The sequence below is a fragment of the Camellia sinensis genome, unplaced genomic scaffold, assembly GCF_055761805.1.
Source record: "Camellia sinensis isolate YWXY unplaced genomic scaffold, ASM5576180v1 Unanchor1, whole genome shotgun sequence".
NCBI classification, from domain to species: Eukaryota; Viridiplantae; Streptophyta; class Magnoliopsida; order Ericales; family Theaceae; genus Camellia; species Camellia sinensis.
This window is the reverse complement of record NW_028128987.1, coordinates 26,169,191-26,182,162: the sequence shown is the minus strand read 5'-3', so window position 1 is coordinate 26,182,162 and position 12,972 is coordinate 26,169,191. Positions and strand designations below refer to the sequence as shown.

Sequence of the window (12,972 nt, the reverse complement as noted above, 5' to 3'; positions counted from 1 at the left end):
AGTGATTCGCTGCAGGAATTTTGGCTTTGGATGAAACCCTTACCATACTCCACTCATTCTCTCCAACTGTTCTAACTTTTTATTTTTATTATTATTATTATTATATCAAATAATCAATGCACTCATGTTCCCCACTAACAGTGTCCACTTTTGACCCAAACCATTTTCAATCCATCATTTCTCCTTCACCTTTTGCACCCCACTCACCGACTCTCTCTCCACTTTATCACATGGGTTTGTCCCTCTCTCTCCTCCATTTGATTTCAAAAATCACTTATTTTTATTTATTTTTTCCAAGTCACTTTTCCTCTTTTTTAAATACCCCACTTTATTTTGAAACAATCGCACTGATGTTTTTCATATAATCCATCTATAAATATTTTTTATCTATTTTCTTTTTCCCTTGTTTTCTTTCATTTTATTTTTATTTTTTCAACAAAACACTCCCAAAAAAAAAAAAAAAAAAAAAAAACATTTTACAAACTTGTCATTTCTTCATGCCGGGGATCAACCCCGATCAGCATTTTACACCATAAAAAAAAAAATAAAAATAAAATAAAAATAAAAAAAAACACAACCAACACAAATCGGAACAGTGGGATTTTTCTTCTCGCCTATTCTGCCGGTCTTTTCTTCTTGCCACCGTCTTGGGCGGCCCTTGCCGGTGTTGCCTCCGTGTTTCCCACTCCACTGGGCATGATCACTACTCCCTGCTCCTCCACTGCAGCATATGGCGGCCCTCCAAATCGGAACATAAAACTGGCCTTCCGCTTCAGCTCCTTGTTTTCCGCCTTTAGCACACTTATCTCTGCTCGCGCATCCTTATACATGCGTTGGAGCAGAGCCAGTTGGGCGTTTAACTGCTGCACCTCATTTGTCCTACTCTGCAGCCGGTTCGACAAATTTGTAACCGCAGTCATGGTTTCCACACATGACTTCAAGGTATACTGATTGGCCTCCACATCTGACTGCACCGCCATTTTTTGCTCCACCGACCGCATCGGAAAGTTCAACGGAGCAAAACCAGAGGTGTTTGGTTGAGGTTCACTGGCCACCGCACCAGTTATTTCTCTTGTGGACTCGTTCAGTTCTGGAAAGAGCGTGAGCAGACCACGGGAAGAGGAGGCCATGTTCTGGGTAGCTGGACGGGAAGAAAAGGCCATGTTGCTGAGTGTTTCAGAGACGGGTTGGTTACAGAGTATTACAGAGTTTCTTTCTCAGCAAAGGAAGAGTTGTTTTCAGAGGATTTTCAGAAGTTTTTTTGTCTGCCTCAGCCTCAGCATCAACCTTGGTTAAATAGCGAGGCAGCCACGCGTATCGCGTGCCTCTTGCCACCAGACGACAAAATGGGTGTGCAAGCCAAGGCGCCCACGTGCCTCGCCATCATGTCCGGCACACCTTTTGATGAATTGGGCACGCCTTTTGACGGCACGCCTTTTGACAAAATTGGGCACACCTTTTGAGGGTGCAACTTCTACAACGGTCCGACATGACCCTATAAACTGTCCCGACATTAATTTCGGTTAGCTCCTTTATGGGTCCGACAAGACTCTGTAAACTGTCCCGACATAGATTCCGGTTAGTTTCTACAAGGGTCCGACAAGACTCTGTAAACTGTCCCGACATTGATTCCCGACATTGATTCCGGTTAGTTTCTACAAGGGTCCGACAAGACTCTGTAAACTGTCCCGACATTGATTCCGGTTAGTTTCTACAAGGGTCCAGCAAGACTCCGTAAACTGTCACAACAACTGTCACCACATTGTCTGCTACAACGGTCCGACATGACCCCATAAACTGTCTTCTACAATGGTCCGACATGACCCCATAAACTGTCTTCTACATCGGTCTGACACCGCCATCCAGTGTCCTCTACACCGTTATGACACCACCATACAGTGTCCTCTACAACGTTATGACACCCCCATACAGTGTCCTCTACAACGTTATGACACCACCATCCAGTGTCTTCACCAATGGTCTGACACGACCATACAGTGTCACCTATCCTCTTTTATTTTTATGTATTTTCTTATTTTGTTACTCTCTCCAAACTCAAGTTGGTTAGTTCCTATCCCCCTTGAGTTTGCGGGGGGCTGTTAAAATCCACCTACTCTCCACCTACTTTACCCACTTAAACCTACTCCACTAAACCTAACCCACTACACCACTACCACCTCACCTACTCCACTAAACCTAACCCACTACACCACTACCACCTCCACTTCACCTACTCCTTACCTACTACACACTCACCCTCTTCTATATATAGGAATCATGAATCATTGTAATTGAGATCAATATATCAATCAATAATAATACATACAATTTATTCTCTCTTTTTCTCTATACATTATTTCTTACATATACCAGTCATTTGCCACTCCAAACAGGTACAAGTTCCGAACTTGAGATTCACGACAACTCTCTCTGCATACTGTTCCTGCACCTCAACCTCAAAAACAGATCGGAAGGTTGCAACTAGATCATGACCAAGCTTTTCGTTTTCCAAAAGTTTTTCAACAATCTTAGGGCCAAACAGAAGTTTCCAACTTCCCAATTTAGCTTTTTTATTAAGCAAAATCTCAGATAACTTCTTGCAATGAGCCTCCATCATTTTTGGGATTTGTAACAAGCTCTCCTCCTCTGACCAAGCATTAAATGACTCTGCAAGGTTGCTATACAGCCAATCCCAACGAGGTTTCTTGAACAAAGCATTAGACCAGTGCTCCGGCCCACTAGCAATGACCCAATCAGATAACTCCTTGTGGAGCGCACGCATTTTAGCAAGGGCTTTATTATATACCTCCATGGTTCGTGCATAAGCAATTTCATTTAGGTACTGAAATGCAGTCTCTTTTCCTTGACTTTTCAACTTAAAGTCATGATTAGTATCAATAAACTTACTGAAAATCTCTTGCACGTGACGATAACAATAAGCATGATTGTCCACACCAAATATCTTGTCCACACCCAGTAGCATAGATGGGTTTCTTTCAGAAACTATGACTACCTCACGGTCCCGTACCACAAGCTTCAAGTGCTGTAGAAACCACAGCCAGTCTTCCTCATCTTCTGACATAAGTACACCATAAGCAAGTGGATACATCCCATTGTCTGCATCCAAAGAAGAAGCGACTACTACACCGCCTTCGCACGGACCACTTAAGTGGCAAGCATCAATAAAAATCAAAGGTCTGCACCCGGCATGGAAGCCACGTATCAAGCACTCGTATGCAACAAAAAGCCGCTTGAATATGTTGTCTTCTGTACATGACCATGTAGCTACAGTTCCAGGCATAGCTTCCTTCAGGCAATTGCAAAACTCTGGGATTAACTTGAACAAATTCTCCAATTTTTCCTCAAGTTCCTTCTTCACCTTCTCCTTCAAACTCCAAGCCTGGTGATAGGTCAATGGTATGGAAAAATTCCTCAAAGAGTCACTGCAAAGTTCTCGTGGCAATGCTGGACAATCCAAACTCTCTTTCTGAATAATACTTCCCATCAGCTTAGCCCTGAATTTGGGTTTAAAGTTTGTTTCATCCAGTAGAGAATGAGTATGACAATCAACAAACTTCTTGATTGAAATAAAGTTAGTAGAAGCCTCATGGCTGGCAGTTACTTTCCATTGGCACCCATCAATAGCACATCCCACACTCAAGTAGTTCGATCTATTATGACTGAATTTGTAAGGGAACTTCTTGGCAATAGCGTATTTGAATACTGCTTGCCGAAATGCATCAGCATTCTCAAATGCTTGCCCTTCTCCCACAAGTACTGCATGCCACATGGTAGAGGCAAGCAGTGCTGCATCATTACATGAGGAGGTCACAGGTGGTGTTGACGCTGAATGATCCTCACTCACATACTCATCCTCAGATTGGATTTGATTTGGTTCAACCTCTAGTGTTGCACCCCTGCGATATTAAAGATCCACGATCATTAATCGCTTCTGTACTGCCACAACTCAAATAACAAACCACTGCACCAGTCCCAAATGGTAAAGTTAGATTGCTTTTACCTCGTGCCATCCACAACAGGTGTGGCAATGGGATCTGCATCGTCATTTGAAATATAGACGTGTGCAAAATCATCATTGAATTGTATTAGATGGTCAACTCCATCCTGGTCTTTCAAGCGTATTAATTGTTTCTTGTTGAACTTCACAGTGAAATGCAACGACTTTCCCCAAGGCTCGATACCCAGTCTGTCAAAAACAACCTTCTTGAATGCCTCATACGGTATACCTGACTTCACTAGAAACTGCTCGGTGGTACCACCCGTGTATGTGACAGATCCATCACTCCCTACCACATTCTCACCACCCCAATGACAGAAACAAAATATTGTTTTATCTATTGGTGCCATATGCAAAATCTATAGCAATGACTGGACACCTGCAAGGAAAAATTAAGATATATCTCACTTATTAACAACCATTAATGTGTTATGTAAACAACCAAGTACCGTATACTATTTGTTACTGCAGACTTTACCATTCAATTATGCAACAATCTAGTATATACAATGTACTAGAACTTTGTAAATACGTTAAGGAAGCATGTATGCATATATATATATATCAATATCTATCTAACTATATATATATATAGAGAGAGAGAGAGAGAACATCAGCATTCATGAATACAACTCTTCATTACTTCAAAACCTACTTAACCAAATCTCAAAACAACCATTAACAACATAAACAATTAGCCATCTTTCAAATCTTCATTCATAAAGTCACATTAATGTTCGCTGGACCAAGTCTTATTTTTTCACAAATTATAAATATAAAGTGGAAGAAAAATTAGGGCAAATAACTAAGCAATTTCAGTGCAGCACAATCATCATAATTTTTTTTAGTAACAACGGAAATCCTAAACAATTAACAGGACAATAATATTATTTCCATACATGAATGTATACATAAATAAATATACATATGCATATGCATATGTATGCAAGGGAATAAACCAATACCCTCTACTGAAGAGGGATCGTAGCGCCACCCATAGAGCTAAATAATAATAAAGAGAATAGGGATAATTACTAGCAGGTCCCATGGACCAGTGTTGTGAAAAGCGCGCCTAGGCGCAAGGCACAGGGAGTGCGCCTGAAGGGGACCAAGGCGAGCCGCATTTGATGAGTCACGCGCATTGGACACGACTTGGACTAGGCGCAGCGAGGCTCAAGGCGCGAGCCTAAGGGACTTCTTTGTTTTTTTTTTTCTTCTTCTTGATTCTGATCTAACAACTGTGATCTATGTTCGAAAGGCTCCAACCACATAGGATTACAACTCAGACAACACAACCCAACCCAACCCAAATCAGTATACGACTCAAATCCCTAATCTATCAAAGAAATCTATGTCGTCTCTTCCTCTAGGCTCCTCTCTCAACTTTGACTTCGACTTCGATTCAAGTCAGTGCTTCTTCTTCTTCTTCTTCTTCTTCTTCTTCTTCTTCTTCGCTGTGATTCAACCATTTTTTTTTCTCTTTTTCTTCTTCGCTGGTTGTTGGGTTGGGTGAATTTTTTTCCTCTTCTTCTTCTTCTTCTTCTTCTTCGCTTTTGCTTCGCTGGTTGCTTTTCTTTTTTTTTTTTCCTTTTTTCTTCTTCGCTGGTTGCTGGTTGCTGGGTGAATTTTTTTTTTCTTCTTCTCTTCCTCCTCCTCCTTCTTTCCCTTCTTCGCTGGTTGCTGGTTGCTTCTTCTTCTTTGCTGCTTCGCTGCTTTTTTTTCTCTACTTTGTCGACTTGCTCTGTTTTTTTTTTTTTTTGCTTTTTCGACTTCGACTCTCTCTCTCTCTCTCTCTCTCTCTCTCTTCTTCTTCTTCTTGCTCTCTGTTTTTTTTTTCCTGCTTCTTGTTTGCCCTCTATTCTTCTTCTTCATATTCTGCTTTTTCTTCTTTGCTGGCCTGGCTGGCTTCTCTTATGCTCGTCTTTTTTTTCTACTTTTTTTTTTCAATTATGCCTTTGTTTTGAGTTGAGTCTCTGTTAGAAATAAATAAAAAATAATTAATTTATCACATCACACATTACATTATACTGAAATTGTGAATCATTTATTTGTTGTGTTATGCACTTTCATGGCTTTGTGAATTATTCTATAATTTGTCTTGATTACTTTTTTATTTAAAAAAAATTGTCTTAGTACTATGAATGATTAGTCTATGTTAATTTATCTATTTTTTACTAAGACTGTGCGCCTTGCTTCAATAAAGCCTGCGCCTCGCCTTACGCCTAGGCCTCGAGAGACCTTCAACGCCTTTGTGCGCCTTGAGCCTTTAAAAACACTGCTATGGACCGGACTTATTTACTCATAAGTCCTTGGCAATATATTTTTTTCTTTTATTTTTTTATTTTTCTTAAAACATATTTGCCCCTTGTTTTGATAAAGAGAACATTTTGAGGCTGATGTATGTTTTGCGTTTGTGGAATGATCATTCGGAACTAGTTATGATATTGAGAAATTTATCAAAGTGATAAATGGTTAGGACATTTTGGCTTTTGTTTGCACGTTTTTACTTTTAGTTTATTTGTGTTAGTTTGTATTGAAATATGAGGTGGTAAGTGTAAGTAGTTGAATTGTACTTTTTCAATATATTTTTATAGTGATAAATTTATCATTAAAAGTTGGAACAAGACTTGTTAGTAAATAAAGTCTGGTCTGTAGGACCGGCCCGTAACTGACCCTAGAGAATAAGCATGAACGGATAGTGGCCCTAAACATCTGCAACAAATTTTTGGTGGCAGTGAGTGCAACACTATGTGCTCACAGCTCTCCGTCTCTTGCTCTCTCAGCTGATTTTCTCTTCTTCATTTTGTCAATAAAATTGGCAAAGTTGAATTTTTATAGAAAATAACCCAAGCACCACTTGAGAAGGAGAAATTGAAAAGGAGTAGGGACAAACAATGATAATTACATAAATATCAGCCGTAACGTAATGTATTGGCAGTTATGTAACGGTTTTTGGAAATCCCTATTTGGATACGCATGAATTTGTCAGGTCAAAAAAAAATAAATAAATAAATAAATAAATAAATCCACTCCTCATACGGCTTTAACTAATACGATCAATACTTGGGGTTGTAAAACAAACCAAGCTACTTGAGCTTAAAAGCTTGTTCAAGGTTAGTTCGTTATATAAACAAGCCAAGCTTGAATACATTTTAAAACTTGTTAATTTTTTGAATCCTGCTCAAATTTGGCTTGATGTTCATTATAAAAAAATTGATGTACTCAAGCTCGGCTCGTGATCATTTTGCTTAAAGCTCATTTGAGATCAACTTGAAAAATAAACAAGCCAAACTTGAAACACATTTTGAAGCCTGTTAAATTTTCAGGCCAAGCTTTAACAACCTATTACTCGGTTCGAATTGGCTTGCTTATGGCTCTCCTGAAATGGCCTCTATCGGCACATACCATACCCTAACTTGATCTAGTTCACATTTTTCTTCATTTCTCTCTTTGTTGTTGATCTTCGCTTGTTTGAAATACTTAAGACCTATTCATTTAGTTTAGAGCTTGAAACTTCAAGATTCAAACTTAATCTTTTATCCTCCTTATAAGAATTTTAAGGGCAAATTTATTTTACCCCTTGATGGTTTAGTCCATGTGCAGATCACCTCCGTGACATATAAAAATAACCACATAACCCCCATGTGGTTTGTGGACTAAAACACACACTTACTTCTATTAACAGAACATGTGAATTGACTTTTATACTCTCTTCTTCTTTCTCTCTTCTAAATTAAACATACATGTACATACATACATACATACATACATCTTCTCTCCCTTCTTCCTCCATGGCTGCCAATCCCCACTCCACCGACCACCACTCCATAGCCCCCCACATCCCATGAGAATAGACAAAGGCCCGAAACTCTCACTTCTTCCATTTTCGAGATTGCCATGTGAGGAATCGTCAATGTCTGAAGTGAATTATATGTTGCTAACCGAGACTGAAATGCTCATTAATTTACTCTGGACTCAAAACAAGGAATGAAGGTCATCCATTTAGTTATGGATGGGTATTAAGATCTCAACAAAAGGATTGTTTGTCTCTAACTGTTTCTCTCTGTTCCAATTATACAATTAAAATGTTGACATTAGATTTGCTAAGGTAAAAGGCTTGAGCAGATGTTCGAACAAGATCTCCTTGCATAATGTATAGAAATATGTATATATGCCACATTATAAGGGTATTTTGGTCTAAAAAAATTATTTTACTCACACCTAGTCTCAATGATGGCAAGTGAGTTGTACCTCCGGTTGCTTTGGATGGAAAATGTAACAATGCACTTTAGTTCACAAACTATATCGGGTTTATGTGGTTATTTCCAGAGGTGATCCACACATGAGCCAAACCACAAAGGGGTAAAGTGAAATTTAGCCAAATTTTAATTTGTAAATGGATTTTTTTAAATGGTGTTTCCATTCTATATAGTTGAATGATGGATGTATTACGCCACATCTCCTCCTCAATTTCAACAAGTTGTAGCTAAATTGTTGACCCAAACTACATCATCCTCTAATTGAGCTCAAAATTGGAATACATATACAGCCTCATACATACAAAGATGGGGCATTAGTTGTACATAAAATTAAACAAACTTGTCTTCGTCTAGTAAAATGTATGGCTAAAGATCTTATGGCTTATTTGAGTCATCTATTCCCTACAGTAATGTTTCTTAGCATCTTAAAAATTCAGCAGCAATGGTAATAGCACATGGCTCTATTGTTATGACTTGTCTATTCCAATAGGATTTTTAATTATCCTGGATAGTAAAATTTCCTACATAGATGAAACTCTTAATTTTTATTTTTTTTAGTGGAAGTTGCAAATAAATTATAAGATCTAAAAAAAGAAAAAAGAAAATTGAAAAGGCGGGCGAATAAAAAATGATTCCAAAGGCCATAAAAGGTTAAAAAATATTAGCAAAGACATTGAATCTACGGGAGCTTCTATTTACACACACAATATACACTTTCTACACATCTCCCTCACTATACTTTTTACACACTCCCTTCATTAAGTGTGTGTATAAAGAGGATTTAGTGTGTGTAAATAGAAGCTCCCTGAATCTACCTTGAAAAAGATAATTTGGACCAAAAGGCCCCCTTCCCCTTCCTTGAATTTACTAAATTGCCCCTTTCTCTTCCCTCTTTCTATTCCTTCCTTTGCAACTTTAGTGGGTGCCAGCCACCACTACCATGTCCTCCCCCATCACTCATAATCTATGAAGCATGGGTACTTCAACCGATATGGCATACCCGTACTAAGTACTTACTGCGTACCGATACTTCGTATGGTATTTTTGCATACATACCAAGTACACGAAACACGTACCAAATTTTTTCTTCTTAATTTTTTCTGTACCCTATACATACTCTAGTATATACCCAAGCCATACCGTACATTAGTTGAAACAATATTTTTTTATAATACAAAGGTAAAATTAGTTTCATTAGACTTTATTTATTTGTTTAATTTAATGCTTAGCATGAATTTAAAATTAAGCTATAGTTTGCTGTGGAGGGGCAAAAATTAAAGCGTTAACCTAATCATGGAAGTCACCTTTATTAGGTGAATAAGTGTCATTAAATGAATATGGGTCAAAGCCCAAGGGAAGTGGGCCAACTAGAAGTTCACACCAGATCTGACCAAATGGATCCAAATGGGTCCTCAGAAGTAAGGCAACAAATCCAAGGTAACTTACTGAGGCTCCACTCATTGCGGGATAGTAGTTGAGGCAACCTACCTCAGCGTTGCCATCTCATCAGAACATTGCGGCTCCGCATTGGGAACACTTGCTGAGGAAAGGAAAACCGAAGCAACTCTAGCCTCCACAACTATCTTCTGAGGAAAGACTTCCCAAGGTGATAGTAGCCTTTAAGGGAGGCCTTTGCTATACAAATGATAGGTTAATGCTTGACGCCAATAGCAAGTCCCGAAGCATTGACAACCTAGGGCTAATAGCAGGTCGGAAGTATAAGTAGTTTGGCACTGATAGTAGGCCCCAATACTTATTGGTTGGAGCTGATAACAGGTACCCGAAGGTACCAGTATACCGCGGCGACCCTGCGAAGATGGGAGCAGGGTTGCCTGAAAGTAAGGGACTCCCTTTTCATTTACCCAAGTCATGAGCTTGCCTTGGTTGCACAGGCAAGTCCAAGGAAGCCCCCTTGGGCTTGGTATGAGGCACAACTCTTGCTGTGGCTCACGCCCTAGGAAGCTGGGGAGTTTGTGGTTAAGTGGCTAAGGGTGGAGGAGTTGCTAGGGTAGACACAAGTATGGTTGATAGTAGGTTATGAGTCCTGAGAGTGCATGTCTTGGGAAACCAAACTAAGAAGGCGGATGTAGTAGTAAGAACCATCGTGGATAGGAGCCACCGAAACAGATGCACCTCCTGCGGTCCGTACCAAAACGACATTCATTGAGGTTCACACCAAAAAAGGTACACGTTGAGAATCGTGCCAAACAGATAGCACAGTGGCACTCACTGAGGCTTTGTGCCAAACAGATAGTACATGTCAAGGGACGCATGTCTACCAAGTTTGGTGGTTCAAGATAGAATATCCTATGACACATGTCGCTATATTATTTGGCCACTTGGTATATTCTAGTACCAAGGAAAGGTCTACAAATAGGACCCATTGCCCAAGGTCAAAGAAGAAGTTTTGGGGATTTGAGAGGATATGTTGCCCGTTCGTGCACTGCGACATTCCTTCTTGAAACCACTTGCTCTGCCCTCACCTGACTACTCACTCTCCGGTCACCACAGATTATTGGCTCATTAGCATAGTTTTGCCTCTAAGTATTTGTTATTTACTGTTCATTTCAGACCCTCAACATTTGTAAGTTATTTAAATATAATGACATTTAATTTTAGTTTATACCTTTACTTTTTGGCATTAAATATGAATTATAGGTTGGATCTCAACAATTTAACTATTTTTTGTGTTATTCTAAAGTAAAAATAAATATTTCTTACAAATGTACCTAACCCTACCCGTACTCGTGCTCTACTTTATTAAATTTTATCGTATTGATGTATCCGTATGGTACCGGTACCATGCTTTATAGCTCATAATCCTTCCTCCACCCTCCCTCCTCGTCCCCACCACCACTGTCACCCTTCCCTGTCATCTTCAACCCCTCTATCGCCCTCCCCCGACCATGGTTAATAATAGGCCTTAGACCTGATGGACCAAATCAAGATACAACATGGAGCACGCACAAGAAGTCACACCAAAGCCAAAACCTATTGGTGAAAATCATAACCTTGCACAATTGAAGTTACAAGTGAAGGAGAACAATCAAAATCTGCACAAGATGAAGGATGACCAGATTATGAAAATTGAGAAGTCTCCAATCAAAACTGCATGAAGCACAAAAATGTTAAAGCAAGAAATTGAGTGATATTTGTGTCAAGGTAACTACGTCATTCAAAAGTTCTATTGTTGGTCCTGCATCTAATATACACTTGGAGGTGGCTAATTTGGTGCCTAAGTCCTTTGATGAATCATTAAAGGGAACGAATATTGTTGCATCAAAGCTCTAAGCCTTTAAGAGTTACAAGTGGAGGAAGAGAATGGAAATCAAGGTAAAGTGATGAATACCAAGGTTAATGAGGGTGAAAAGGCTCTTATTGATTATTCAAAAGCACCCCAAATTCCTCGAGAAGAGGATGAAATCCAAATAGAAGACTCAAATGTTATATAAGTTGTAGGGAGTGAAGAATTAATGCATCTGCTGCTGGTCTAGAACTTATTATGCCTTTAAAGGTCATGATTTTGCAATCTAAGGTCACCGATATAGTGGCCACAAAGTCACGTAATGAATTTACTTTAATCAAAATCCATGAATAGGCGAAAGTTGAATCAAAATATGATCTTGTGTTAGGAAAAGAGGATAAGAAGAGAGGGATCGACATTATTGTTGGGAAAATGAAAGAAGGCTTTATGAAGATACATTTGGATCAATTCAACAATGTGCTTTCCACACCAATAGATTTTGTCATTCCAGCCAAGTTACATGACACAACCAAGAATAAAAACCAATCAATAACCTTCTTGCTACCAAAAAAACAAAAAACAAAAAAAACGAAAAAAAAAAACGAAAAAAGAAAAAGAAAAAAGAAAAAAGAAAAGGAGTATAAAAGTTTTCCATACCAAGCTATGGTTGCAAGTTTTAAGCTTGTGAATTCTTATACTTAAATATTTTAAAATTCAAGGTTGAGTTTTTTCCAACCAGGGAAGAATGAAGTAGAGTATAAGAAGCTCAAGGAAGAGTTAATTTTAAAAAGCGACAATATTTGGAAATTAGTATGATTTTAAAGAAAAATCAATAGAAACAGTACATAATCATGTTTATAGTATCATTAGAGTCTTATTTTATGATTATTTTTATGTTTTCTAAGATTTTAAGGTTACGGGTATTTTGGTAATTTTCATATTTGCTGACATGGCCTATAGGGGCTTGCCCATGGGTTTTATTGCGACAATGCTACGTAGCTCAAATTTTGTAGCTCAAAAGTGGCTCAAATGGCCAAAACGACGTCGTTTTGAGTACAGAACAGCCACTTTTGAGCCACAAAATTTGAGCTACGAGACATTTTCCGTTTTATTGTGGGTCAACTTATTTAATTGAATTATATTAATGTTTCTTATTTGGCCATAAATTAGTTTTGGAAGTCGTCTGTTTGGTAACGTTTACGTTTTCAGTTTATATTTACAAAAATTTTATAAACTGATTTTTGTTTATTTTTAGAAAAACGTAAACTACAAACGCATTTGGTAATTGACAAAATGTTTAAAAAAATTTAAAAATATAAAAAAGAGTGAGAAATGGCAAGTGGCGGCGGAAGACGGTGGTGGAAAATGATAACGGTGGGTGGTGGGTAGCGGGTGGTGGTGGGTGGGTGGTGGTGGTGAGTGAATGGGTGACAGTGGCGGGTGGTAGTGAG

General features: G+C 38.7%; 1 protein-coding gene across 1 annotated transcript; it reads right to left on the bottom strand.

Annotated features, from left to right (window-relative positions):
* Positions 1–2,353: 2,353 nt before the first annotated feature.
* LOC145814155 (uncharacterized) lies at positions 2,354–11,308 on the bottom strand. The gene is made up of 3 exons (XM_082910676.1): positions 11,289–11,308; positions 4,022–4,397; positions 2,354–3,917 (listed from the first exon to the last, which is right to left on the bottom strand). Exons 2-3 carry the CDS (start codon positions 4,366–4,368, stop codon positions 2,354–2,356), a joined length of 1,911 nt encoding a protein of 636 aa, XP_082766802.1. The 5' UTR covers positions 4,369–4,397; positions 11,289–11,308.
* Positions 11,309–12,972: the final 1,664 nt, after the last annotated feature.